We start from the raw sequence: 14,950 nt of genomic DNA on the forward strand, positions 1-14,950 counted from the left end.
CCGTCTCAAAAAAAAAAAAAAAAAAGAGTGTTTTCCAACTTGGTTCCATTCTCCTCATCACTTTCAGGTACACCAATCAGACGTAGATTTGATCTTTTCACATAGTCCCATATTTCTTGGAGGCTTTGTTCGTTTCTTTTTACTTTTTTTCCTCTAAACTTCTCTTCTCACTTCATTTCATTCATTTCATCTTCAATCACTGATGCCTTTTCTTCCACTTGATCAAATCAGCTACTGAAGCTTGTGCATGCATCATGTACTTCTCATTCCATGGTTTTCAGCTCCATCAGGTCATTTAAGGTCTTCTCTACACTGTTTATTCTAGTTAGCCATTCGTCTAATCTTTTTTCAAGGTTTTTAGCTTCTTTGCAATGAGTTTGAACATCCTCCTTTAGCTTGGAGAAGTTTGTTATTACCAATCATCTGAAGCCTTCTTCTCTCAACTCATCAAAGTCATTCTCCATCAAGCTTTGCTCCGTTTTTGGTGAGGAACTACATTCCTTTGGAGGAGAGGAGGCACTCTGATTTTTAGAATTTTCAGCTTTTCTGCTCTGGTTTCTCCCCATCTTTGTGGTTTTATCTACCTTTGATCTTTGATGATGATGATGATGTACAGATGGGGTTTTGGTGTAGATGTCCTTTCTGTTTGTTAGTTTTCCTTCTAACGGTCAGGACCCTTAGCTGCAGGTCTGTTGGAGTTTGCTGTAGGTCCACTCCAGACCCTGTTTGCCTGTGTATCACCAGCGGAGGCTGCAGAACAGCAAATATTGCAGAATGGCAAATGTCGCTGTCTGATCCTTCCTCTGGAAACTTCGTCACGGGGGGCATCTGGCTATATGAGGTGTCAGTCAGCCCATACTGGGAGGTGCCTCCCAGTTAGACTACTCGGGGGTCAGGGACCCACTTGAGGAGGCAGTCTGTCCATTCTCAGATCTCAAACTCCATGCTGGGAGAACCACTACTGTCTTCAAAACTGTCAGACAGGGATGTTTGAGTCTGCAGAAGTTTCTGCTGCCTTTTCTTCAGCCATGCCCTGCCTGCGGAGGTGGAGTCTACAGAGGCAGTCAGGCCTCCTTGAGCTGCAGTGGGCTCCACTCAGTTTGAGCTTCCCCATCACTTTACCTATTTAAGCCTCAGCAGTGGTGGGCGCCCCTCCCCCAGCCTCGCTGAGGTCTTGTAGTTGGATCTCAGACTGCTGTGCTAGCAATGAGCAAGGCTCCGTGGGCATGGGACCCTCCGAGCCAGGTGCGGGATATAATCTCCTGGTGTGTCATTTGCTAAGACTGTTGGAAAAGCGCAGTATTAGGGTGGGAATGACCTGGTTTTCCAGGTGCCATCTGTCACCACTTCCCTTGGCTAGGAAAGGGAATTCCCTAACTCCTTGCACTTGCCGGGTGAGGCAATGCCTCTCCCTGCTTCGGCTCACGCTCGGTGGGCTGCACCCACTGTGCTGCACCCACTGTCTGACAAGCCCCAGTGAGATGAACCCAGTACCTCAGTTGGAAATGCAGGAAGTCACCCGTCTTCTGTGTCATTCATGCTGGGAGCTGTAGACTGGAGCTGTTCCTATTCGGCCATCTTGGAACTGCTAATGGTATTTTAATAGTGAGAATTACATTTCTCCTTTCTTCCTAAGATCACTTTCTTTGTTTCTTTTTTTCTTTGAGATGGAGTCTTGCTCTGTCACCCAGGCTGGAGTGCAGTGGCACAATCTTGCTCACCGCAACCTCCTCCTCCCGGCTAAAGCCATTCTCCTGCCTCAGCCTCCTGAATAGCTGGGATTATAGGTGACTGCCACCTTGCCCAGCTAATTTTTTGTACTTTTATTAGAGATGGGGTTTCACCACATTGACCAGATTGGTTTCGAACCCCTGACCTTGCGATCTGCCTGCCTGGCCTCCTAAAGTGCTGCGAGTACAGGCATGAGCCACCAGGCCCGGCCAGATTACTTTCTTTTTATAGTGAATTCAAAACAGTGAACACTGTAGAAAGTCATCGTTTTCAGATAAAGCCAATGAAGTTTTAGAAATTTTCGTTAGAAAACATTCTACACTGACTGCATTTTTAATGTTTGACTTGTGAGTTGTTTGAAAAGCGTTGATATTTATAAAAAGTCTTAGGAAAAGTAAGGCCCGAAGACCTTCCATAGAATGAGATGTAGTGGCATATTTCATGATTAAACTAACAATAATGATGACTAATCTTTACATCCTGCTATTTGCCATTTTGTAGATTTGAAAACTGAAATTCAGAGAAGTTTGATAACTTGCCAAGGTCACCTAACGAGTTAAAAACTAAGATTTCTGAAACTTTGATACCAAGATTTTTAGCCATAAAGTAATATTTTATATTTAAAAGTTCTGTTTAAATGTTTAAAAAGTTAATGGAAATTATATGTTGATCTGTATCACCAAAACAGGTTTGTCATTAATAATAATGTAAATGTAGTTCAGCGACAGTAATAAAAATGGCCACTAGAGGTCAGCACTTAGCTGCTATACGTGGTAAAAAAAAATTCTCTTTCCAATTAAAAAAATTCTTTTTGAGATGAGGTCTCACTATGTTGCCCAGGCTGATCTCAAAATTCTGGACTCAAGCAATCTCCCTGCATCACCCTCCCAAGTAGCAGGGATTAATTTTACTATTTTTTTAAATCTATTTTTTTTCTTTTTTTTCTCATGTGTTTCTAAACATTATACTGTAAGAAAATAATACTCTTTTAATGGAATATTTTTTTGCCAGATTGCATTCAGGTTTATTATTGCAGTATATTGAAATTTTATTGTAATCAATAGATGAAAATAATCTTAGTAGCTATCTTATGTTAATATGCTGTACCTTTATAAAAAGTGTTTTATTTTGCTGAAATTTCTTTCGCTTTTCTCTTAAATCAGAGCTATAATATTTTATCAAAAAGGATGAAGTTTACCATTTACTTATCTTGTAAAGATGTCTTAAAAGCTATGCTTACCAAACCCAGCTGAGGATGAGAAATAAAACAAAAAATCGATGTTTATACCTTATGCATTAGGAAAAATATGTAACATATTTAGTTGCATGCTCCATTGTTGAATTCATATAGCAAATTACTGGTTTTTAAAAGATGTATAGAGCACTGTATTACATGCAGTATTTCCAGCACAATTATGTAGCTGTGTAATGGGCATTTTTTGTTGCTTCTACAAGATCAGGTGTTTCAATGATGATCACTAATGATTATTACTATTAATAGTTGTAATGGCAGTGGTAATAGAGGTAGAACATGTGGAGCTGTATAACTAGACTGTATCAGCAGCTCTGGGCAGTGTGGGGATTATTTTTTTTCACTTTTCTATTGTGCCAGAATGAGGGCATGAGCAAGATTATGCATTTTGGACTGTGAGGTTAGACTATGGGCATCTTGAAGCAGCATTTTCTTTCATTTTGTGAGTAGAAACCCAAAGCAGACATTGCAAGTCAGTGCAGGTCAGACCTACAACATGGAGTTCCTGGGCTTAGTGCACTAGACAATGCTGCTGAGCTTCCTGAGGTATAAAAAAAACCATGTACCAAGTTGTTTCTTTTTCCCTCTTATAGCCAAGGGTGTGTGTGTGTGTGTGTGTGTCGGGAGAGAAATTGATTCAGTGTTCATCAGTGAACATCTGCATCCTTGTCATTGTCTCCCCCAACATTTAAGAGCATCATCCATACTGTTAGTTTCTGTTTCTGAATGGTTTGCACATTTTCTTAAGTCTTTTATCTGTATGCATCTTATTTCTTCCTCAGCTAGCTTTCTTCCTTAACATGTGTTACCCATATGTCATTATAATCTTTAGGTAGTTGTCTTAATAAATGCTACCTGCAAAGCCTATGAGAAAGAGTTAAAATGGTAGAGTAAGCACAATTCTGAACTGGAGTTTTACTTCAGCAATACTTCACCTTTATGTTCTGGCTACTCTTCTTTTACATCCTGGCTATGAGACCAGAGTTCTGGACTTCACTTTCCCCAATGCATGCTAACTGTGTCTGTGCAAAAAGCATGTAACTGTAATTACAAGCCCTCTTCTTGCACCGCCCATTCACTAGCATTTATTATGCATGAGACACTGAGTTAGTTACCATGGGCATAAAAGACTGAGTAAGCTACTCAAGATCTGTTGGGAGTTTATTCTGTTAGTAGGAGAGAAAAAATACACAGAAAAATAAATGTCAATGCAGAGCAATGTTGAATCTGCAGTCCAAGACCTTTTTATTCAAAGTGTTGTCTGAGGACCAGCATCGCCTGGGAGTTGAAAATGCAGAATCTCAGGGCTGCAGAACTGCTGAACCAGAATCTGCATTTTGCCAAGATCCTAGGCGATTTGTTTATGCATTTAAGCATGAAAAACACTGGCAGAAGGGTTTAGAGAATGGAGATATCTCTTCCAGCTGTGGACAAAGTATTTCATGGAGGAGAGAGCCTTGAAGGAGAGAAAGGATTTTGACAGTGGTACTGGTGGCTAGGAGGAGGTTATCCTGGGCAAAGGCAGAAAGCAGCGAAGATAGCATTTTGAGTGGTCAGATTTATGAGGGCACAACATTAATGTAGTGTAGTGTAGTGAGAACCAAGGGTTTTATAGATTAGACTGCCACTAGGGTTTAGAGTTTTAAAGATAAACATTGGTTACACAAGGAAAAAAAATTTTTTTTTAAGAGACAGGGTCTCATTCTCTTGTGCAAGCTAGAGTGAAGTGGCATGATCATAGCTCAGTGTAGCCTCAAATTCTTGGGCTCAAGTGATCCTATTGCCTTAGCGTCCTGAGTATCTGAAACTACAGATGTGCACTGTCATGCCTGGTGAATTTTATTTTTTTAAATTAAATACATTATTTTAAGAGATAAGATGTTGCTCTGTTGCTCAGGCTGGTCTCCAACTTCTGGCCTCATGTGATCTTCCTGCCTTAGCCTCCCTAGCAGCTGGGACTGCGGGCATGAGCCACTATGCCCAGATGGAATATTTTTATATATGGGAAGGACAGATAATCTCAGAGGTGGAAAGGAGCTTCATGGTCCTTTTGTCTCAGTACCCAGTGGGATCAAAGCTGTACTTTAGGAAAGGGAGTCCAATGTGCCTATGTGGGATGGTTTGCTGACTGGACTTGGAGATTAGGAAATAACATGGCAGCAGTGGGAATGAAATGGAAAGAATTGAATTAGAGAGGTTGCAAAGGTAGAATGAAGGGAGACAGTGTTTGGTGCACAGTCTGAAGACCTCGGAGAAGAGAAAATGATGGAAACAAGAGAAAGAGTAGCAGTTTCTTTAGAAGGGACAGTGATATTTGGTTTCTGGACATGTTGTTTGAGAAGCTAATGGATCACCTAGGAAGAATTGCCCACCAGTTACTCAGAAATGGGTGTGTGGAACTCATGAATGAAGTTGGGGATGGAAGCAAAATTTGGGACTTCTCTGCACCATGGTCATGCTGGGATTGTGGATAAGATCTCCAAGGCAAGACAGTCTGAGAAGAGAGACACAGACAGAACCTCCAGACTTATTTGAAATACTGATAGGATGCTGTAAGGCACTGCTTCCCTGAGCACTTGGCTTCTTATCTGATGGTGTGAAAATGCACTCTAACGGCAGCTTTCTTCTTTTCTTAACTACAGTGCTATGACTATCTGTTGAAAGAAATGAAACATTCCTTACAGACATTAAGGCATCCCTTAATGGCTTAGGAAATAATTTCCCAAATACAGCTAATACCTATGAACACACAGAATAAATATGACAAGTTAGGTATAGTTTTACTGCATCAAACACAGCACTAAAAATGTTTTTTTCTATTTTGAATTTTTGTACTATGTTTTGCTAAGTTTTCTTCCATTGCTTCTTAGAGGTTTCTTCCATTATTTTACTATGGTAATTTTCAAACAGATAGACAGTTGAAAGACATTTTAGTGAATACCTTTGTATATACCTGTCACCTAGACTCTACCATTAATATTTTACTAAAATTACATTATCACCTACCTCCTCATTTAGTCATTCTATATAAATATTTTTATAAAAATATAGTTGTGATTATAATAAAAAGATATGTACTGCTTTTTCAGTAAATATTAGAACAAAAATATTTCCTTGTTATTATCAATTATTCATAAACATTATTTTAAATGATTTAAAAATATTTCACATAATATATTTCATCATACCAGAGGTAACTTAATGATCCTACATTTTAGAATTTTTTTTGGAGTCTGTTAGGAACATCTTTATGCTAAATTCTTTTCTGTTTTTAAAATTTTATTTTTGAAGTCTAGATTTCTGGAAGTAAAAATTCTAGGTAGATCAAAGGATACGAACACTTTTATGACTTTTGATACTTGTTGCCAAACATTTTTCAAAAGCCAAACTTACAAAGTCAAACCAGTGTATCTGAGTGTTTGCTTCAGTATATCCTGGCCATCCTTGACATATCATTACAAACAAGTTTTAATAAACTCGGGAACTTTGGAAGAGTCTGGGTAACTTGGCAGGACCCTTGGGCTGGAGCAGAGGTTCCAGCTGCAGCTGAGGAACTCCCTGCTTTGTGAAGTGTTTGCTTCCAGATTGATGGTAAATGAAGAAGGCTGAGTAATGGCTGATGTCTGGGGCGAGATGGAGAGAGAGGTGATGATAATAAAGAGAAGAGATTTAATTTCTCTTATTTCTTCTCTGCCATTCATATATATATATATAATCTTAAATTTACAGAAAAGATACAAATACAGTACAAAGACTTTTTTCTCTTGAACTATTTGAGAGTAAGTTACCTTAATGCTGTCCCATTGCCCCCAAATACTTTAGTGTGTGTTTCCTAAAAACAAAGATATTCTCCTGTTGAACCATAACATAACCATCCAAACCATGAAATTAACATTGATACATTACTGCCATTTAATATTCATATTCTATTTATGTTTCACCAAGTTCCTTAATATCTGTTATAGCAAAAGAATGTGTTCCAAATCACATGTTGCATTTACTTATCATGTTGTGTCAATTTGGAATAGTTCTTTGTTCTTTACTAGGTTTTCATGACCTTGCTGCTTTTGGAGGGTACAAGCCAGTTATTTTGTAGAATGTTCCTCAACATTGCTTTGTCTAATATTTTTTTCATAAGTACACTCAGGTTACACCTCTTTGGCAGGAACATCACAAATGTGATTCTATATTCTTTTCGTTACATCTTATGGGGAAGCAGAGGTTTTTGATTTTTTTTGTTAGGAACGTTCACTTTGATCACTTAAGGTGGTGTTTGTTAGGCTTCTGCACTGTAAAATTATTCTGTTTCATTGATAGGTATTGGTGGGGAGACATTTTAAAACTATGTAAATATACAGTCCTTTATGAATTAGTCAGCTTCTTCATTTTTTCTTTAATCTATCTCTTCAGTCAGTTGTGTATTTTATTATGGATTCATGGCTTCCTATTTTATTCACTGGAGTTATAATCTGTTACCATCATTATTTATTTTGATGTTTAAATTATCCCTGATTTGGTCAGTGTGAACTCTTGCACTCTGACATCTATGTCCTTTTCACATGTTCCCATCATTTTTTGATACTTTCTTACTTTCTGGTACAAGATATTCTTGGTTCATATTGCACTTTGCCTGCTCCAACCCTGGAATCTACCATTCTCTGAGGAAGTCTTAGTCTTTCTAATGGAGAATGGTACTTAAGAACCAAGATTTGGGTGCTTTGTGTACTCATTGTTGTTGGGGTGTCATGCTTCCAGGACTGAGGAATGTGTATGCATGTGTATGTATGCATTTATGTCTGTATTTCATAACATCTTAATTGGAGATATATATATTTCCAGTGATATCTACAATTCTAATTCCATAGGGTTCATTCTTATTTTCTCCCTTTCCCTATTTATCCTTCTCCAGCAGTGACAAACCTGATTCCTATTGTTCTGTATGTATGTGTGTGTGTATGTATGTATGTGTGTATGTGATCCATCTCCACATGTGTAACCAATCTCTCATCACTGTGGCTGCTGTCCTCCCATCCCCATGCCCTCCTTACCACATCTGTACTCTCCCACCCCACGCCAGGCTGCCTGGCCATATAGAAGCCCTCCTTACCTTACTAGAGGTTTGATCCCTCTACCAGTTCACTGCACCCTCACCCCACTTCTGCTCTGATCCTGGTGCCCTTCTGCAGGCCACATTCCTCCCTTTCTTCCTAGCCTGCCTTGTGTTAGGACTGAACTGATGGGAAGACGCATAGCTATTGTCTCTCCAGACCCTGTGGCTCATGCAGAGAAGTCATACAAACTAGGATTAGTTCATCCTTAACCTGGAAGGAAAGGAGATGCTGGAGCTTTTCCCTGGGGCTTTTTCATTTCCCTTTCACATGGAGGTTTTTCACCCAAGTCCCATGTCACATATATACAGTCTCTTTCTGGTTGCTGGTGCTTCTAGGGTGCTGAGTGGAAATCCGCTGAGCCTCCTGGGCTCCCAGGCAGCTGGGGCAAGTCCTAAGTACTCCTGAAGATGCTGGTTCCAAGACATAGAATATGGGACCCAGGCAACTTAGTAGAAAAACTGAACAAGGTCGCCACTTTCCTGTTCTATCCCGAACTGGAGAGGGGCTCAGAAAAGGTACCTTGGTTCCACAGGTGGACTTATGTCTTCCTCTGCTTCTCCCCAGCTTGACTGCTCCAGTGCAAACTGTCATCCTTTGTCTTTTTGTCTTTGGGTAGGGAGGACTGGACTCCATCTCAGCTGGGAGTGGGGGACTGGTGGAGGAGGGAGGGAGAGTAGTGACTATTAGGAGGTTGGAGAAGGGGTGTTTTTTAAGTTTCCTGCTAGGGTTAGTCACAGCCACAGGGTTTCTTTCAGGGGATACTGTTCTACTCATGGGAATGCCAGAGGTTCCCAACTGATGGGCTCTAAGGTTGGGTAGAGGTCAAGGGTAGCAGCTGCAAACTGGGTGCAGTGGACAGACTGTTGAAAAGTATCTTTACCACCTTGATGTGTGCGTATGAGAGAGGGTATCTTACTGTTCTAATTTGCATTTAATTTTGCATTTAATTTGAAATATACTTACGCATGTTACTTTTAGCAAGTAATTTTCCTGTTGCCATTTTTCTCAGTCCTTTGATGCTATTTCATTTATCGTTAATTTTTAAATATTATTTTTGATAGCCACCACAATGTTTGAAGCTGGAAAGGACAAAGTTAATCCAGATGAATTTGCTGTGGCGCTTGACGAAACTCTTGGAGACTTTGCGTTCCCAGACGAATTTGTCTTTGATGTTTGGGGAGTCATTGGTGATGCCAAACGAAGAGGATTATGATGTGGGCACTCCATCTCTGAAGAAATGACCTATCGTTCTTTTTTTCCTTTTTTTAAAAGTCCCATAAGATCTGTTTTTGGACACCTTTACTAACTGTGGTTTAATTTCATGTGTATGGAATATATTCTTTGAAATATAATGTTGGTAATTTTGATTTCTGGGCATTTTTTAATGTTACTGATGTAGTATGCTTAAGAGAAATGACCTAAATAAGGATAAATTGTAATATTCATTCAAAAGGATTTTAAAAGTAAGTTTTAAGGAGTATTTCTAGATAGATGATTTTCTTCTCCATTAATACCCATGCTTTGTTTTTCACATATAAAAGTTGATTTCAATAGCTTTGTAGTTTTTTTTTTTTTTTTTTTTTCAAAACCTTAATGTAAACTAGGATTGGAGTATGGTTTACCTCATAGCATCTTCATTGTGTTATCCTAGTTTGAACAGGATATGTTCAGGCAATGAAAAGTGAATGATGCCCCTTATTGTTCTAGAAGCAATTTTTTCTTTTTTGATTTTCTGAGTAAGGGAAGGAAGATTCCTGTGGCATGTTGATTTCTATGGCCAACTTTCTCTTTTTGTAAAACAAATATTGATTGATTTTCTTGTATGCTTCTTTATACGCGCTCTTAAAACTTGTGGTTGAAATCTGTGCTGTGTCTCTGCATGTGTAAAAGAAGGGTAAAAAAAGAGGTGGGTAGGGTAGAACTACTTTAATTTGATTTTTTCAGTCCTTAAAACATTATTTCTTTTTTTCACCCATAGCTACTTTTATGTTACTTTTATAAGCACTCCAGGGAAGATTTTATATTTTTTGTAGAGTTTCTGGAAAGATATTTACTCAAAATAACTATGTTTTAGAACTTTTTTTTTTGGTTAAACATCAGTACTTTTTAATTCCTTAAACTTCAGAAGAGAGACTATCAGAAATAGATTTCCTTCCAGTGGAAAGAAAGGAGGAAGGGAGAATTGAGAAAATATATTAGTCTATTGTTTTAGAGTTCTAATGCACTCCTCTAAACCTTACATTATAGAGAAAATTGAGGGTAAATGACTGTCTTATCACTCTTATTTGACATTTTATAGGTGTAAGAGAAATGGAAATGAATGGTTTCAACAAAGATCATTTAATACAGCAGAGCATGGTGTGACCAAGCATCTTTGTAAAGTGTTAGATGAAAAATGCTGTGTGCTGCCCTGGTAATCAGAAATAATAACCAGTTAGGGATGTATTCTAGGAAATCAGAAGTAGTTCTCTTTTCTTGCTGGGTTGTTGCTTAGATAACTCTTGTTTTCTGGTAAAACTTTAGTTTTACTGCCATCCACTCCTTTGTCAAATGAGTTTAATGCCATAGAGCTGATATTCTTTGTCTGATTAATTTGAAATCTGCACAGAAGCTGTTTTAGTCATTAATGTGTAACAAAAGTAGCTTATAGAATAAATATGGATTTTCTTATTGCTGTTGCTCATCATTTGAAAATAAAATCTAGCTCAGGTTGTAACTTGTTGGTACTTGTTTAGTGAGTTCATTTTGGAGGCTCTGAAATGCTTATTAATTCTCAATGTTACCTCTCTTGGAAAGACACAAAAAAAGACCTGCTATTTTTAGGCATAAGATGACTTAGGAGGCCCATAGAAACATTCTAGTTTAAACAACAACAACAAAATAAATTTATCAGCACTCGATATTAGATTTGAAATAAGTCATTGTTCATTATTGATAGATGTCAGTTTCTCCTTCCTTTTTGGGCATGTGTAAAGACACACTTGGTGCTGATTCCCTGTGATTTATGGAATGTCATTTTCACAGTGATCTTTCTAGAATTTGTGTATAGGGTTGTGATATCCTTGTACAGCTGTAACTATACTTGTCTGTTAGCATTCAGTGGACCATTATCATTACTGTCATCACATTACCTGGGCTTCAACTGGGCCCAAGTACTCTATATACTACCTGTAATAGGTTTTTCCTTGAAATATCCTTATCTTTCATATCTATAGCTAAACTGATAACAAGGTCAGTTTCTGTATGTCATTTTATTCCCATACCTGAAAATGCATCTAGTTTTGAGCTTTCTGCCTTTTTGTAATGCTCAGTGCACAAAAAGGGTCTGTTTTTAGTGCAGTCACATGTAAGTGTGGGATACCCTTCTGCAGCTTCAGTGAGACAAATCCCTTTTTAAAAAACATTCCATTTTATTAGCATCACTAGATGTTTTTAGGACCCCGTCCTTTTCTCTTTTTTGTAGGTTTTTTTTTCAATGGAGGATGATTATTTTGTTTGTTCTTGATTTCCTTTTATTGAAACAGCATCTTCCTTCTTGCAATGGCCACTAGGAGCACACAATGTGTTTTCTTTGATTGTGGCAGAAAATGCAAATGATAATGTTGAGCTCGGTGAGGCACTGAACATAGCTGAGCCCTAATCAGGTGTATATACTCTGATTATTACAAATAGGTACATGTTGGGTTTCTGTGGTTTCAAAAATATAATTATATAATTATGATGTAAACTCTTTAAGAATTCAAACATAAAAGCAATAATCAGGTTACCTCTATTTGGAGCTGCTATATCCAATATTGTGACTGAAAATTAACTAAAGAGAGATAATTTTTCAAATGATATATAATTTGCAGGATTTTCCCTTGTAACTTTAGCAAATACACATATTCCAAGTAAAACTTTATTTAGTCCCACGTTATCTATTTGTTTATTATTGACAGGGTCTCACTCTGTTGCCTAGGCGGGATTGCAGGGGTTTGATCATGGCTCACTGCTGTCTTAACCTCCCCAGGCTCATGTGATCCTCCCACCTCATCCTCTCAAGAGCTGGGTCTATAGACACGCACCACCATGTCCAGCTACTTTTTGTACTTTTGTAGAGATGGAGTTTCGCCATGTTGCCCAGACTGGTTTCAAACTCCTAGGCTCAAGCAGTCTTCCCACCTTGGCCTCCCAGAGGGATTACAAGCATGAGCCACTGCGCCCAGCCAGTCCCATGTTATTTATTGCTAGACCTTCATCACTTCAAGAGACTCCCTGGTCTCCTTCAGTTATCATTGCCTGTCTAGCATAGTAGCAAAATGAATTTCATCAGCAAAACGGAGTTTTCAACATAATGGTTCTTCAAAAAAGAGTACAGTTATCAACCAAAGATGTAAAAGATTGATCATATAATGGCCCTTTTGCTCTGTGAGACATCTAAATATATATATGGATACCAATAGCATTGCCATTACTCTGGTGGAGATACTAGGTTAGAAGGACAGTTAAGTGTTTTACCCAAGCTATTAGTGAATAAAGACATAGGAGATGCTATTCAACTCACAGTTCCAAGTATTAGTGCCCTGTATAAAATGCACATTTATTATCTTCTTGACACAGATTGAAGGAGATAAAGTAATTACAAGTTCTTACACATGTCATGGTGATAAAATGTTTCTAAAATTGTGAAGTGTACAAAATGGCACAGTCTGTCCCTACTCTATTACCTGAAAACGTAGTTCTAAGAAATGACTCATGGTTATTACTGCTACGAGTGTGAAAATTGAATGTGACATCTTTAATTCAAATGGATACAGTCTTCCTAAGACTTAAATATAACCGCAGATATTTTTCAAGTAGTAACAAAAAGGAGAAATTTGGAAAAATTTCTTAAAGGTAGTTTTGAGTCAATATTTAATGTTTTGAACTGTTTGTGCCATGCAATAGTGTTGACTATATGCAGACAAAACATTCTATTTTTGTGGGAACAAAAGGTTTTTCTTTTTTAATGAAAATCATTACTTAAACTTTAAAAACTTTTTGAGATTGAAATTTGAGGGTCTCAATATATGAAATTGTAAATTATATTTTGGTACCATTCTAAAATGTATTGTTTACCGTATTTATATTGATAGATGTACAGATTTAGTCATATGTTGATCAAAAAGTGAATTATTTGTAAAGCTATTATATATACATGTATTTTTAAATTTTTATTTATTTTTATTTTTGTTTTGTTTTATTTTTGAGATGGAGTTTCACTCTTGTTGCCCAGACTGGAGTGCAGTGGTGCGTTCTTGGCTCACTGCAACCCCCGCCTCCAGGGTTCAAGCAATTCTCCTGCCTCAGCCTCCTGAGTAGCTGGGATTACAGGCACCTCCCACCATGCCTGACTAATTAATTATATTTAAAATATGACTCCTTAAAATAAGAAGTTTTTCATTAAAAAAGTGATGACTATTTTCATCATAGAGTTAGGGTTTTAATAATTTTGGACTCTTTCATATTGTTTAAATAAATGATAAGGATAACAAATGTGATTGTTTAGGCCTTTACAGTTTTAACATATCTTTGGTATATTTTTTCTTAACATATTTTATACAAAGTATAATCTCTAAGTTCTATTTAAAATCCCCAAATTGTTTGCCTTGATTCAGTAAAAATGCATAGATAACACTGCCATAATACTCTTAATATAAAATAGTCATAAGCTGTTTCTATTATAAGATGGAGGTTTACCCAGGGTGACACTTTATCCTTTGTTCCTTCATTCAACAAGTATTGTGGCAGTAGTTTCCAAACAGTAGTGTAAGTCAATAAGTAGAAGAAATGTCAACCTATAGTTGTTAGGCAGTATGCCTTTGGGATTTATTGTCTTCATTGGTACAGTTTGAAAGCCCTATTAGAGCTGTTGGAAATCCTTGCAAATACTATGCTAATTCCATATGTTAAGAGGGGGGCCCAGCAATCTGCATTTTGACACATCCTCCAGGTGATCCTAATGGAGGTGAATCCTGGACCCTTACTTTGAAGGCCCTGACCTAGCACTATGGTGAGAAGATAGACATGCTAGATGTACCATATGACCCAGCCATCCCACTACTGGGTATATACCCAAAGGATTATAAATTATTCTACTACAAAGACACATGCACACGTATGTTTATTGCAGCACTATTCACAATAGCAAAGACTTGGAATCAACCCAAATGTCCATCTGTGACAGACTGGATTAAGAAAATGTGGCACATATACACCATGGAATACTATGCAGCCATAAAAAAGGATGAGTTTGCGTCCTTTGTAGGGACATGGACGCAGCTGGAAACCATCATTCTTAGCAAACTATCACAAGAAGAGAAAACCAAACACCGCATGTTCTCACTCATAGGTGGGAACTGAACAATGAGATCACTTGGACTCGGGAAGGGGAACATCACACACTGGGCTTATCATGGGGAGGGGGGAGGGGGGAGGGATTGCATTGGGGAGTTATACCTGATATAAATGATGAATTGATGGGTGCTGACGAGTTGATGGGTGCAGCACACCAACATTGCACAAGTATACATATGTAACAAACCTGCACGTTATGCACATGTACCCTAGAACTTAAAGTATAATAAAAAAAAAAAAAAAAAAAAAAAAAAAAAAAAAAAAAAAGATAGACATGACTTCAAGAACTTATCTATCAAGGTAAGCAGAGACACGAAGAGATTTCTAATACAATCAGAGAAGTGCTAACATGGACTATAAGGTAGTATAGCAAAAAGCTGCCTATGACAGTAGGACAGCTCTTAATTTTACAAAGTAGCCAATTTTCTAAATATAACTTGGTATGCTGGAATAATTGGTTACCTTAGTGAAATAGACTTCT

The 14,950-nt window shown here is 37.8% G+C and overlaps 1 protein-coding gene across 1 annotated transcript in view; it reads left to right on the forward strand.

Annotated features, from left to right (window-relative positions):
• Positions 1 to 11,995, forward strand: part of GIPC2 (GIPC PDZ domain containing family, member 2) — a gene marked incomplete at its 5' end in the record, with an annotated part of 107,051 nt that extends 95,056 nt beyond the window's left edge. Inside the window, one exon of the mRNA XM_011953181.1 lies at positions 9,156 to 11,995. Within this exon, the coding sequence (XP_011808571.1) occupies positions 9,156 to 9,307 (152 nt within the window). The remainder of the gene's footprint in view (positions 1 to 9,155) is intronic.
• Between the last annotated feature and the right edge of the window lie 2,955 nt (positions 11,996 to 14,950).

The sequence above is a fragment of the Colobus angolensis genome, unplaced genomic scaffold (genome assembly GCF_000951035.1).
Source record: "Colobus angolensis palliatus isolate OR3802 unplaced genomic scaffold, Cang.pa_1.0 Scaffold359, whole genome shotgun sequence".
Lineage (NCBI taxonomy): Eukaryota > Metazoa > Chordata > Mammalia > Primates > Cercopithecidae > Colobus > Colobus angolensis.